Source organism: Nanorana parkeri, unplaced genomic scaffold (assembly GCF_000935625.1).
Source record: "Nanorana parkeri isolate BGI_ZX_2015 unplaced genomic scaffold, ASM93562v1 scaffold626, whole genome shotgun sequence".
NCBI lineage: Eukaryota > Metazoa > Chordata > Amphibia > Anura > Dicroglossidae > Nanorana > Nanorana parkeri.
Genome location: NW_017306894.1, coordinates 507,628 through 522,682, shown reverse-complemented (window position 1 = coordinate 522,682; position 15,055 = coordinate 507,628). Strand labels below are relative to the sequence as shown.

At 45.3% G+C, this 15,055-nt stretch overlaps 1 protein-coding gene across 1 annotated transcript; it reads right to left on the bottom strand.

The window, feature by feature from the left end:
* LOC108792302 (peroxisomal N(1)-acetyl-spermine/spermidine oxidase-like) lies at positions 1–9,491 on the bottom strand. Its single transcript, XM_018563041.1, has 4 exons — positions 9,282–9,491; positions 3,551–4,754; positions 1,537–1,720; positions 1–228 (listed from the first exon to the last, which is right to left on the bottom strand). The coding sequence occupies exons 2-4, from the start codon at positions 4,729–4,731 to the stop codon at positions 91–93; spliced, it is 1,503 nt and encodes a 500-aa protein (XP_018418543.1). The 5' UTR covers positions 4,732–4,754; positions 9,282–9,491; the 3' UTR covers positions 1–90.
* Between the last annotated feature and the right edge of the window lie 5,564 nt (positions 9,492–15,055).

Genomic DNA, 15,055 nt, shown 5'->3' with positions numbered 1-15,055 from the left:
AAAAGAGGGTGTTGAGGTCACAGGTTCCCACAATCTGAGGTAGTAGTAGAAGGTGGAGTCTTCTTGGAGATATGTTGGTTGCAGGGTGAATTACAGACGAGGGTTGGCCTTGAACTCATACAGCTGTGAGATCCGATCGGCTTCCCGCACCCCAGTCATGTAGGCGCCATGGGTAGTTGTGTAGAAGTTTGGATGTGTGGCTTCTCCTGCAAAGAGAACCTGTAGAGGCTGCATAAAGAAATACAAAGAGAGGAATCAGGAGCTTTGTGTAAGGCTGACACCAGACACAGGCAAGAGATAGAAGGCAGATGTGTCTGATGATTTCATCTCCCCATTCATTTTATTCTTTTACCAGGTACACACAATTTTGACTGACACTAATACCCACTGCAAACTTATACAGCACAGGTGTCCATGGACAAAACAGAGCTAAGAGCCAGTACAGTATGGCAGCCATTTTTGATTGCCATCTTTATCCGTGTTATTTAGATTTCTCTTCACTTCCTGTACAGGAAAAGGACAAAGTGAGGGAAAATCCCAAATTTTGAGTTGCACCCAGAAATAGAATAGAGTTGAACAATGGGGACAGTTGTTTTAGCAACAACTGACTATGAGGGGATTTGTCTCACTGTGGATAGATTTATTCTCACTTCCTGCTGAGTTTACGGGACAGGAAGTGAAGGGAAATCTCTGGAATGGGACACAGATGACAAAAAGAAAACATTTTACAGGGGTTTTCATAATTTCCTATTCCAGGGGTAGGCAAACTCTGGCCCTTGGCTGTGGTGCAGCTACAAATCCCACCATGCTGCTGCATGTCTGTGGCTGTCAGAGTCCTGAGTCTGACGTTATGCCTGCATGGGTACATAACAGGAGAGTTTCTGGGTCACCCATTGTATCCATTGACGGAAGTCAAGTCATGCAATCTGCAAAACTTATTTTCAATCACAAAGGGGAGTGCTAAAAACAACCCTGGTCAATACCTACCCGCTGCCCTTTTCTATATTTAAATAAATAGATTCAAGCCCCCATTTCCTATACAAGAGTACCAACCCTGCTATTCTATGCCCTGCATGCAGGGGCAGCATTGTCATCCTATGAGGCACGCTCCCATTGTGGCTTCTCTTTCCTATCTGTGAGTTTGTCCCATTCTTTGTATCACCCACCTCCTCTGTAAAGCAAAGCTGGCCATGCACTGCTCGAAGTCCTGCTGAATTGGCCAAACTTTGAGCCATGGGTTGCCCTGTCGGCACCACTCCAGTCAACAAAAGTCAATTTTTTAATTGACTCCTGTTGAAGGGGCCGGGCCAAAAACTGGCAGCCCAACACCACTGTTGGAGTATTCTGACACTGCGGCTGCAATAGCCTGGAGGGGGAGATTCTCCCATCCAAACTGTGTAACAAGCAAAAAAAAAAGTAATGACCAGCTTAAGCTTGGTCCTGCCGTCTACTGTTCTTAAAATGATAACCTGTATTAAAACAAATTTTTAAGATCACACAACAAGAGTGGTAAAAACAACCCCGACCAATACCTACCCGCAGCCCCTTTTTGTGGTGGGTCGATGGAACTGGTTCTCCCAGTGCCGTCTGCTCCTTCACTGCGTCCACTCCAACAGGCACATTGGTATAGGAGCCCCTGACATAAGGATTACTGTGCCAGGTGGACCTCAGCACCCCCCGCAGCTCTGGCACCGGCCAGCCAGTGAATTGCTTCAATAACCTAAATGTGAGAAAACATGGAGAAGAAGAGCTGATCACAGACAATAAATACTTCTGGGAAAAACAATTTCCATGAATACAAAGAGAGCATTAATGATTCAGTTACTTCTAAGATGGAAACTCTTGTGAATCACTTACTGCAGTTAAAATGAGAAGGTGGGAAAGAAGATACTATAATGGGGGCTAATAATAGCCCCATGGCTGGTGATTCCCTAGCTCAGCATTCCCTAGATAAACAAAATAGCTGCAAACAGGAGGAAACAATGGACGCGTGACATAACTTGTGGCTTATAATAGCTCTCTAGCTAAGTGGAGCAGAGACAGGCGAGACAGACCGCTATAGATGTACGATGCATTTTTGATACATCCTACGCAATGCTAGAGGACAGGCAGTTCTCAGCAAGAGCTGCCCGAGAAAGCATTAAAGTGGAACTAAAGTATACACTAAATGTAAGCTAATTTCCAGCACCCCGCTGTCCCTATCACATCTAATGCAGAAAGCTGCCAGCTTTTCACCCAAGAGAGCTCTGGGATGCCTTCCCTCCAGCACCCAAACAAAGCCGATCTGGGAGGCAGGGGGAACTCTATCAAAGAGGAATCAGTTTTCAGGTAGACCTACTGTTGATGCGATCATCTTCGTCTTTCCCGTTGTTTTCAGATGTCCCTCCAGCGCTGGTGCTGGTCTCCGATCCAGCGCTGACTCCTCTGTCACCCTCTTTTCTGATGTCCCATGGAGTCTGTGCGGGTGCACGCTGCTGCATAGACTTATCTTGTGTCTGTCCTCGTCTCCCGGCCGAAGATCTGAACTGCGCATGAGCCCTTCCCAAGATCCTTTGCGGCCGCCCGAGACTCTTCAGATGTTCAGACGGGAGCGCGCGGCGAAGACACAGGTAAGTTTTAACCTGTTTGAAAAGTTTTTATTTTAATGTTTTTGCATATACAGTATCTACTGCTTGCTAGCAGTAGATATATGCAAAAAAACGCTGAGGGTTTTTTTTAACCCTTTAAACTATTTGCATGCTCCTTGACAACCAGTTTCATTAAAACAAGACATCTCTGACCTCTCTAGCTGCTTTTAATGTGAAGTTATTCATTTTCAAAGATCCTCGAAGATCACAACAGAGACTTTAAAGTCCAGTTTCAGTTGGTTTCTATCAGCTTATGAAAACCTGTTGTGCGTTTACATTAGAGGGATGGCATGCTAGGTACATGGACCATTCCAACCATAGTGCCAAGATCTGCTCTCTTAGAAAAGCACAGTATTGTGAACTTTGAAAATTCATTTTTCCACAATGCTTACTGATATAGAGATGAATGATGGCTTGGTGTAAAGTGCTTTTACTGCTTGTTCATAATATGTGAATACTTTATTGTACATGATCTTGGCACAGGTTTTTTTTTAAACCTTTAACATCACCATAGAGCTCCCCACAACGGCTCTGCTCTATAGTGGCCATGGACGGCTTGGATTTTGACCGATTCCTGCTGAATCAGCTGAAATTCGGGCCACAGGTGGCCCTGAAATCACCACACGGTTAGAGAAGTCAGGTGGATAATTATCACACGAACACTGACTGCATCCTATCTCGTGCAGTCACTATCCAGGTATTCAGGCAGCGGTGGGTGCTGTGGCTATTGAATACAAGAGACACCAGTGGAGATTCCTCTATCCATGCTCTTTAGCATGGATGGTGGAATCGATTGATTTTCTCTCATTCAGCCCATAGGTGGAACAAGAGAAAATCTAGCAACATATGACTGTATTGGATTTTGTAACGCTTAAAATAAAAGTTGAGACTGAGGACTGAGAGGGTCCAGAGTGGCTGCTCACCTGGTACATACATTCCCCACCTCACTTTCAGGTAGGCTCTCCATGTGCTCTGCAGCCAGTCCAGTGATCCAGCCGCACAATGTGCTCCTGTGCATGGGGACACAGTCAAACCCCACAATCTTTTTGTACCACTGTGAACGCCAGGAATATTCTTTGAGTGAATCGGAATATCCCTCTGAGCTTTCAGGACCCCGCCTCCAAACAAACTGTATACCTGCACAGTCTTCTGGCCAAAAAGGTTTAGAGAACTCCAGGAAAATCTTGGCTACTGTGCCAAATCCCAAACGCTCAATGGCTTCCATTTTGCCTCTTGGCAACGGTGGATCAAAAAAGGTGGATGCTCTTTCCTTCAAGCAGCCAAGGGACACTGTGACAATGACGTGATCTGCTGGAAACTCCTCACCATCTTCACAAAAGACTTTAACAGGATACTTAGATGTTCTGGTGGCTGGGGATGGAGAGCCTTCCCATTGTATGCATCGAACTGGCTTATGACACCGTAGACTATTAGGCGGCAATTGGCCTATCAAAATATCAAGCAAGGCTTGGTAGCCTTTGCTGCCCAAGGAGTTGAAGAAAGGCCCTTCTAGTGCAGTATACAAGCCAAGCTGGCTCAAAGAAAATTCATACATGGAATTACAAGCCTCATCAATACATTCTGCTCTCTTGCACCATTCATAGACTCCGTCGTCTTTGGAAACACTGGATAAGGCATATTCATGATCTAGATACTCCCCAACTGACCACGACTCGCATTCCAGTTTAAAGTCCTGCAAGATAATCTTGGACATCAGGTCACCAAAAAAGCATGTGACTCCCTCAACCTGTGCTGACGGCAGCAGCTTTCCTTCCTCCGTGAAAAAGTAATCCTGAGGCGTCACAGATGTTGGCTGGCACGTCACCATATTGAAGCCATCATCAGCCAGCAACTGGTTCTCTTTGGCCATTTGATAAAGTGGGTTGTCCTTCTGACCATGGATCCACGTGGCCCCTAGTTCCAGTGCTGCCGCCCCAAAAGGTTTATGTGTCAAAACTCTCCCGCCTGCTTGGTCTAAAGCTTCCAGTACAACCAGGTTGTTTATGCCGTGCTTCACCAAGGTGCTGGCAGCACCAAGTCCTGCAAATCCAGCACCAATTATAACCACTCTGGGGGAGTGGTTGCCTTGACATTCGGAGTCCATGAAAGTAAGAGACTTCAGGGGACCTAGGAATAAGTAGAAATATATAGATTAGATAGATGAATAGATAGATAGATAGATTAGCATTCCCTCTGCATGGGGCAACATGCAGGCACATTAAACTACATATTGCAGACATGAATATGTTAATTCAGCCTATAGTTTCTAAAAATGTTGTGGGTAGCATGGGGTACTGCTGGACATATGTGGAGGTAGTGGGAACTCCTGGAGTGAAGGAACTTGTTGATGGGAGCAAGAACAGAAATGTAAGCACAGTGCAGGAAAGCAGGTATACGGTAGGATGGAAACAAGTATGCCAAGCTGCCATCTAATGGTAAATGGCCCTTTCTAGGGAGCAGGGGCAAGAACTGTTAAAGATACAGATGGACTTGTACAGTAGAACAGCTCCCAGTATGCAACTCATTGGAATTGCAAGCTGGACAAACACAGAAAGAAACAGGCACAGTGTCAGTAAACAGCAGACAAACAGACATAGATGGAGTCATTACCAGGTCCAGGAGCAACAGGATATACCTTTAAACAGACAGGATCAGAAGCAAAGCAATTTTAGCTCAAAACACTGGACCAGATCAGAATATTCAAGACAAAATGGCCTAGCGCTTTCACAGTAACAGGCATAGGCTGAAGTGCAGGAGTCAGTAGACATGTGCATGCGGATTCGGATGAACTTGCTGAATCACAAAATTCTGTTGATTCGGCAGTTTGTCCGAATCCAAAATAACGAATGATTATAAGACCGAATATACATAAAATATATTTGGGCATATATTCATTCGTTTTGTATAGGCACCGCCATCTTGCTGCATCCAAGATGGTGGCCCCATATATGAGAATGACAGCACCCGACTCCAAGATGGTGACACGCATGCACCCTGCCTCCAATATGGCCGCCACACTGTTTTTTGTAATTGTGCGCTTTCAGATTCGTAGGTTCGTTGCCTCAATTCATTGTTTCATCAAACGACACAAATGAAAAGGTTTTTCCCTTTTCATTTGTTTCGTCGAAAACAAATTTTTAAGTTCTGTACATGTCTATGAGTCAGTACAGACTAACAAATGCACCCAGGGCTGTCCATATAATGAGGCGGCCCGAGGCGTTTGCCTAACGTGGAATCTCATTGGGTCACGTGGGGCAGGTGTGCCTGCCACCCCCTTTCCGGCCACAGTGTCCCAGCTTGCTAAGAGCTCTTAACAACCTGTGACGATCTGGCCGGCATCCCACCCAACTCACTGATGTCACTGGTTGCCCGGAGCTGAGCAGGAAGCTCTGGCTGGTGTCCCGCCAAGCCCCTGGCAACCAGTGACATCAGTGAGCTGGGTGGGATGCCAGCCAGAGTGTCACAGGTTGCTGCACAGTACCGGACAGAGGTACTATGCAACCATTACAGCCCCCCTCATAACGTGCGCCACCAATACCCACCCCGGTAACGTGCACTGCCAGTATACACCACATCCCCAGGCGGACAAAATTGTCGGGCTGACCCTATATGCACCGGCACTGGCTTATCAGGGAAAAGCCCCTAAATGGCCAAAAAAGGATTAGACACAGAAGAGGACAGTCCTGCAAGACACCCTGACTGTGTCCTGCACTGACAAAGGGTCTTGCATACTCTGCCTGTGCTAAACTCTTATCAGTTACATTGTTCCTGGTTGTCTCTGAAGACCAGAGAACACCTCTCCCCATGCTATGGAAAAAGGAATAGGGGGAGGTATAATGGAGTCCTGTCCTAGTGTGACAACCCTGTTGATACAATATGGTGAATCGGCATTGTCACTTTAGGACAGGAAGAGTTAGTCACTGGCAGGATCACCAGGTGAAAATTAAGGAAACAATTTTAAAACAATCTGAAAAAACGAATGCGGCCCCCCATCTGAGGACTGGTACTCTTCAACTTAAGCTGCTGGGTTTAGATGAGCTTTAAATAGGCTTTTTGTGCTGCCGAGCTGGAGAGTGTGCCGGGAGATTTGTATAACGTTCTAGTCTGAGGATAGAAGTCTGAATTCACTGAACTAGAAAGTCTGGTAAACTTCAGTGATTTATGGCCGTATTAACCTTTGAGGATCTGGGTTTGGAAATTAAACAGCTTGGTGAAGATAAGCCTGCACTGTCCTAGAGGTCAAAGTCACATTTGTTTCGCTGATAAGCTCATATTCTCCTACATTTCTACTGTATATACTTCTAAATTACTTATAATTGTCACTTAATTATTAATACGGGGTGACCGGCGCGGATGACCTGCCCCCTAAAAACATGGTAGGCTGAAACAAATGTGCATGGTGATTCTGCTGTTTGACAAAAAAACAAAATAATTGAGCACCAATGCTGGTACAGAGGCAATTAGAAGACTGCAAATGGACAACCAATATAACTGCACAGCAGAATAAAGTTTGAATTTATATGGAAGATTATTGTGTGCTGGTTCCACAGTTTTTGTGCCTATTACTCCGGAAGAGAGTCACCCGTGCACGGAATGTGGTTTGCGGGGACGCATGATATGGGTGAGCTGTGTGCTTCGTGTTTTCAGTCTACATGTACACTTTGCTTGGCCTGCAAACTCATCGAGGGGACAGGTTCTCTTTACTAGTCAACGGGCAGTAGGGTCTTTGGCAGCCAGCCCAGGCATAGTAGCCCCCAAGGCTTTCCTCTTGAAAAGGGCGAACTCTGCTGGACAATACAAGAATCTAAATGCAGATCCACTTAAAGAGATGTTAAAGTCAAAATGGTTTAATCATTATATGCCGCTATCACCCCTTTTTTCCCCTGTGTATTTGGAATAGTGCATATATATGTTTGGTTAGGGAGGAAAGGTATGAAGCAACGTCGTTGGTATGGGGACACCTAATTGCTTGTATAAAGTATATGTATTAACTGTTATGTCTTAAATGTTTGTTTACTTTTTTTTTGTTGAAAATGAATAAAAGAATTTGAAAGACAAAATGGTTTAATCTTTTAAATCACTTACAATGAATGCTTCTCCTTGATGTTTAAAAGTTTTAGCTCCCTGCAGATTCAGCTGGTTCCATGCGCAGTGGCCATGATATCCTGTTTTAGGGTGGTTCCTTTCCTTTGCAGGGTCCTATGGAGCCACCATTGTGTGTGCTAGTAAACTGTGTGTGTCTTCACAAACATACAGGCACATTAAGGTAGGTCACTGCCCTGAATGGGCTTGGTCTTCCAACTCTCCATGGGAGCACTAGTAGCATGAAATCTGCAGAACATCTCTCAACCCTGGGCAAGATTCTCCTACCCCCGATTCCCAGGCAAGCCATGCCTACTCCTGGCATGCAACGACGGGGTCGACAATCACAGGGGAAAGGTGAAGGGGCGAGCAGATTTTGCTTTGCAGGCATCTGCCAGCTTCTAGACACGGCCCACTGAGCATCAGTGGAAGCTGAGTGCCTGTTGGTTCCTGTATCCGTGCTGGTGTGGTCAGTCAGCGTTCCTGAGATTGCTTCTAGGAGATACAGGTCTTCAGTAGTCAGTTCAGGTGCCTTGCTTCTCACCCAGTCCTGCTATGTTGACATCCCTGAGAGATACAGGACGGTGTGCCAATATCTCCCATACTCAGTTTAGGTGCCACGCTCCTCACCCAGTCCTGCTATGTTGACATCCCTGAGAGATACAGGAAGGTGTGCCAATATCTCCCATACTCAGTTTAGGTGCCACGCTCCTCACCCAGTCCTGCTATGTTGACATCCCTGAGAGATACAGGACGGTGTGCCAATATCTCCCATAGTCAGTTTAGGTGCCACGCTCCCCGCCAAGCCCAGTTGTGTTAATATCCCTGAGAGATACAGGACGGTGTGCCAATATCTCCCATACTCAGTTTAGGTGCCACGCTCCCGGCCAAGCCCAGTTGTGTTGACATCCCTGAGAGATACAGGACAGTGTGCCAATATCTTCCATAGTCAGTTTAGGTGCCACACTCCCCGCCAAGCCCAGTTGTGTTGATATCCCTGAGAGATACAGGACAGTGTGCCAATATCTTCCATAGTAAGTTTAGGTGGCACGCTCCCCGCCAAGCCCAGTTGTGTTGATATTCCTGAGAGATACAGGATGCCATGCCCATATCTCCCCTAGTCAGTTAAGGTGCCACACTCCCTTGCAAGCCCTGCTGTGACATCTGACAGAAGCTTCCAGCAGCTGCCTCACTGTCAAAACCACAGAGCACACAGTGCTCCCTGCTGTGTGTGATGTCGCACTCTGTCCATCCGCCCACCTACTATGCCAACATGATCCCTCGTTATGGGAAGCAAGAAGAGAACAGAGAATATAACATATTGAAAAGGTTCTAAACATTTATTTTTTATAAAAAAGGAAACATGGTAGCAGGAAATAATATTAGTCGTGTTAAATGTCTTTTTGTAGTTGTGTGTTGACAAATACTTTAAATATAATACTGTTGGGGTGTCTATGATATGATATTATCATAGGCACCCCAATAACAAACGTGGGCTATTGTAAAAGTATGGAGTTGTAGCAACTGGAAGAGACATAAAGTAAAGTCAGCAGCAATGTATATTTTACTCACAGGCCACTCTCTGCAGGAAATCCTCTTTATGTAGGTAAATATGTCGGAACAATAAAGTTTTCCCTGCTCCGCTGTTTACTAAAAATGTCCTGCCGGATAATAAATCAGATCCAACGCTCCCTCGCTGCAGGCTTGCACAATGGAATCCAAGATCTGTGCAGCCACACACTGCCTGTGCAGCCACAATCCCAGTAGGTTATCAGATCTCAGGCTGCCTCTTTGGTCGTGGGCTGGAAGTCCTCCAGCTGGAAATCACTGCAAGTGGAATCAAAGCACAAATAGTGCAGACCGGAGGGCACAGAAACAAAAGGTTTCAATATACTGATATTCGAATTATAATTTAAAGTATTACATCTAGATCCCGACCCAGCCAAAACCGGGGATCTATCTACACAGATTGCAGCAGCCTGCGATAGTCACTTAAAAGTAAATGATATTTAGTGGCTGTCATTGGTTGATGCAAATATGAAGTGTAGTTCATCTTTGCATGTGAATATACATATGCTGTATGATTACTATTTTAAAGTGAACCTTAACTCAAAAATTTTGTTTTTTCTCTGCTAGAGGGAACATTTAGAAATGTTATTTTTGCCTAAGCAGTTCATTAAAAAAAAAATTTACCTATTGTCTGGAATTCCTCCTGAAAAATTCAGAGCACTTCCTGGTATGTGAGGGTACCTAGGTGCCTATAGCTGTATATCTGCAGTGTGAGATCTAAAGCACTGCTGCCTCTGACTGCTAGTCTCAGGAGATATGGAGTGAGATTTGGTGATGCCGCCAATGTGCTGCTCACTGTTCTCCTTGCTGGGGGCTCTGACATGGGGAAGCAAACCTGCCTCTACCAAGATGGTGTCATCCGCATAGAGACACAGTGCAGGTCAAAGCATGGTAAGTCAGTCAATAAGATCAGCTGCAGGGAGACCACAGGCAACACTGGAATAAAGCATTTACTTACCTGATCTTGGCTTATCAGTATCTTGCTAGTCGTCATGCTGGCTGTCAAAATACCTGAACAAGCTGATTGGATGAAGGCATTGTTCAGGTATTTTGAGAGCCAGCGGGGCCGACTAGTAAGATACCGAAGCTTGGCCCAGTGGGAGATTCCTCTATCCACACAATTTAGCGTAAATGGAGGAATATTTTGCAATTTTCCATCTGACCATAGAAAATTTCCAGATAATCTATAGGTGTATGGCCAGCTTTAGCCAATGGATGACCATCAAAACTGGAAGGTTTAGGCAGAGTTGGACTTTTTATATGTATGAGATACACTGCACCCACCTAGCCTGTAATGCAATGAAATAAACTTAAAGGTTGAGCCTTATGAAAACAAATCTACTCACCGCAGCCACCCTAGTGCCCAGAGATCTGTAAGTCTATGTGTGTCTCTTGCTGGACTGATGACGGAAGCAGAAGGCACACAGCTCCGTACCAGTAATCAGACTGTCATGCCGCAAATGTGAGCCGAGCACAGCTATGTAATCTCTCTGAATTGGATTCACATACCTTTGCCCTGTTCATCGATCCATAGACGCCTCCCTATCTCATCCTACTGTGTTATCCGCAGAACTTTGATCTGTTATAGGAGGACAATAAAAAGAAAGACGTAATATATCTAAAACCACATAAATAGCTCAGATGTCATATACGTTGTGATAATTATACTTACATGAACCTTGGAGTGGAACTCTAGTCTATTTTTAAAGTGACGCTAAATTCAGGAGTTGGCTACTTTTGTTCCCCATGGTCCCTGTGTGTGTTGTAAAGTAGTCACCGCTCCAAGCTCACTTCCGGGATGGACTACAATCTCATGTTTACATTACTAATTTATATTGAGATTGTAGTCCATCCCGGGAGCGAGCTTGGAGGGTTGTGTATATGAGTCCCTGTGTGGTCTAGTTTTTAAGAGTACCTGTACCCCTGTGTATAGAACGTGATAATTCAGGGAGTTAAGACTGCTGCAGTGGAGGGGGAGAGAGGCTCCAGGGACTGGTCTAAGAGCAAGCTGGCTCCATGGTTCGGGTGAGTATAACTTTTTCATTAAAGGAGAACTATGAGGTGAGTGAAAATCACTCATCCTCATAGTTGGAGCCGACGTGTGACAATTAAACTGTCACAGGTCGGCTCAATAGATCGGGAAGTGAGCGAGCATATAGCGTCGCTCTTTCACTTCTCGATCTATCCCTGTACAGAGCCGTGACATGTAACTTCCCTTGAGCTAGGGCTGGGATACATGATGTGGAACGACTTCCTAGCGCACTCAGTGTGTAGGAAGTCGCCTGACTGACCGAATCCCATACAGCCTACTAAATTAGTTCCGCAGCTGCCGTCCAAGGCCACCATAGCCGCTTGATTGTGATAACGATATACTGAGCTTTGGGTGATGGGAGGACGCTAGTTTGTGTCCTCCCGTTACCCTTAGGAGAACTATGGGGAAAAGCACTGACCCCATAGTTCTCCTTTAAAGCGCCTAGACAAAAATGAGCACTTAACCCTTGCAGTGCGGTGGGGGGAAGGGTAGCCCCACTGCAAAGGGTTAAGAACAGTTTTGCCCGAAGTTCTGCTTTGAAATACTTGATTTTTGAGGTTGGTGACAGGGTCTCTTTAAGTAAAATGATACTTAGCAGATTGAAACATTCCTGTTCTGACACAGACTCCCGTCCTCTATGAAATCTCGTCTTCCTGGAACAAAATGCCAATGAGATGCAAAAAAACTGCCAACGCAAACGTGCACCCCGGACCTTAAAATGGAATTCTGCAGGGAACAGATTCACCCACACGGCACAGCAATCTGTTGCCTCTCAGTTATTTTGAGATGCTTCTGTCATATGAACGCTCTCAGCAAACAAAAATACATCGGGAACAGCGCTGCCGATCCACGACGGCCGCAGATAATGCAATACAAGGGAAAGTGATTTTGTTTATTAAAGAGTAATATCTCCAGAACGGCAGCACCGGAAGAGGACCTGTTGATGCTGCCAGTAGTTCTGTTGGTTTTACATTCCCTGTAACAGGTTGACAACGCTGTTAGTTCTGCAGTGAAAGCACAGCAGCGTTGTCACCGCGTAGACCGGGTAGTCTTAGGTGGACATTTAGGGGTTTATATATAAACAATTTGCACAGCCATTCGCTCTGCGCATCGCTGTGGACGCTCGTTCTGTGCGAATAGAAAAAAAACTTTCTTAAAACAAAAACCTTTACCCATTTCTTTAACATAACAACAAACACACCTTTAGAAATGTTTAGTGATGACAATCTACAATCACATACTTCTAGATAATTGCCGGCTTTGTATTCTTTGCACCTTATTTCTCTTTTCTTCTCTTGTCTTTTGACAGTGGCCATGTTTACTAAGGGCAGATTACTCGCTCTCCCTTTACTTCTTGGATTTCGGGTACATGTGACTAGGACATGTGACCATGCACATCATCTCAGGGGAGGAAAATGCCTTTCCCTGAGATCTCCTGAGATTACAGATGAGATTTCCCAGCAATGCTCTCCTGATGACAAAGCAATCCCAGTGTGCATTGTGATTGCAAACTTAAGTTATTTTGCACTTTAAAAGCAGGAAGTGAATGCTCTGCAAGTATTTCACAATCACCTGACATGTCCATGTTATTATGAATCATCATACACAGAGGGATGTATTGGTAGAATTTGATTTTTGAGTGTAAAGGTCCGCTTTAACTTCAGGTCAAATGTAATGTAATACTGCATTATGGCCACCAGATGGAGCGGAGGAGCATAGGGAATACGTATTTACTTCCTGTCCTCCTCAACTCCATCTAGTGGTCATAATGCAGTATTACATTATATTCAACGTGATATACTAAGAAAGAAGTTCTTGCCTCCATTCACACACAGCGAACGTCCACATTGATTGGGAGGGTGAATGTCTCTGTGAACTGTTTATAAATAGACCCGTTAGTATTAGATGGGCTTCAAGTAAGTAACAACAATAGTAAAGCCCTACTATGTATAACTTTTATTAAAGCTGAACTCCGGCCTCCTCTTCAGTCTTGCACAGTTGTACCGGCACCTCTCCTGGACTGGAATGGCTTCCTCTGATTTCACTGCACAGTGAGAGCTTCTCACAATGTGCATTAGAAGCTCCAGCAAGTCAGCTAGAACCGGCCTCATTTCCTGGCTGGAGAACATCCAGAATTATCTAGCCCTTTCCTCCCCAGCCTGACTGCTCCTAGCCCACTCATCTCTCTCAATCATGACAGCTCATCATCACACGTGGGTGTTAACTAGGGAGGATCGAATGCAAATATAGTCTGCCTAGGAATGCTGACACCTACTCCTCAAGGCTGACCCAGCAAGGCATTATGATATTTGCATAGCTCCCTTACAAGAGCAAGTCCACTGCTTGCATCAGGGCTGAGGGCTCTTAAGAGGAGTACTGAGGCAGGATGATGTGATGTTTTCAGGAAGCTATGTACAGCCGCCTGCCAGTTTTCAGTCTAAGGTCTCTATCTCACATGCACACAGGGCCGATTTAGACCAGAGCCAATTAAGCTTCCAACATGCCTTTGGAGTGTGGGATGAAACCGGAGTGCATGGAGGAAACCCACACAAGGACAGTGACATGCAAACTCCTTGCAGATAGTGTCCTGGCTGGGATTTGACTTGGGACCCCCAGTGCTGCAAGGCAGAAGTACTAACCACTATGTCACTGTGCTGCCCAAAGTAACGGCCTCATTTCTGGTTTCTGCAGACATTGAGTGGTGGATGGCTGTGCATGCATACTGCAACCACTGACCTTTCTTTCTCTTGCTTCACTGCCATGCACATTCACATGGCAAAAAGACTGCAGTTCCTCTTCCCTAACAGAGCTGCAGGTAAGTAAAGAAAAGGGAAGTATGTGCTGCGGGGTTGGGGGGCAAGATAGAAAACCTTCAGCTTTGCCATGCATGGGTGAAGCACAAGCTTGCCTACAGCATACCCATGCACAAAAATGTAATACATTGCAGATCACCAGCCTAACCTTAGACGTGGTGGCTGCATTTGTATTCTTTAATCCCCTTTATTTTCGGCCAATGATCCTGCCAGTAACACACTTCCTGTCCTAGGATGACAACACTCACTGTACCTATGGAGAAGCAGTGTTGTCACCCTTGTATATGGTCAGTGTGTTAGGACTACAGAATGCCTCCCCTCTCTCCATCTCCATAATGATCTCATTGTTTGAGATAAGATTGCAAAGGGAACTGGACAGCACCAGATTTCTGGCAGGATCAACAGGCATCTCTCTGTACTTATCGAACAGATATAACAAAACACGTTCTGTGGTAACAGACCGTAAGGGAGCAAATGAAAGAAGTTCATTGTTAGGCTTTACATACGCTTGAGGAGTCAGATATCAGGATCTCCTATGCCCAGCAGGGGGCGCTGTGTGTCCCCGGACATCGGCTGGCTGCGACTTTGCATGAGCAAACACTTCCATATCAGACAATTGCTAGGCTTTGATACAAAGATAAGATAAGGATGATTTTAAGATTAAATATTCCTTATCAGGGGAGCTGTGTTTATGTGATAAAAAACTGGAGACAACCGCACGGGTCACCAGCCACATTTTGGGGACGTTGTGAATTCCTTGTATTTGCCCTTCTCTGAAATAGGTTCACTGGGTTCTGACATTTACTTAAAGGCTTATTCACAAAGGAGCCGAAGAATATAGACGTAACTTTGGCTACTCCTGCGGCTCATTTTGGCAGCCGAGCTGAGCGCATATGCTTTGTCCTGGCTGAGCAGAAGACACAGCCGAAGCT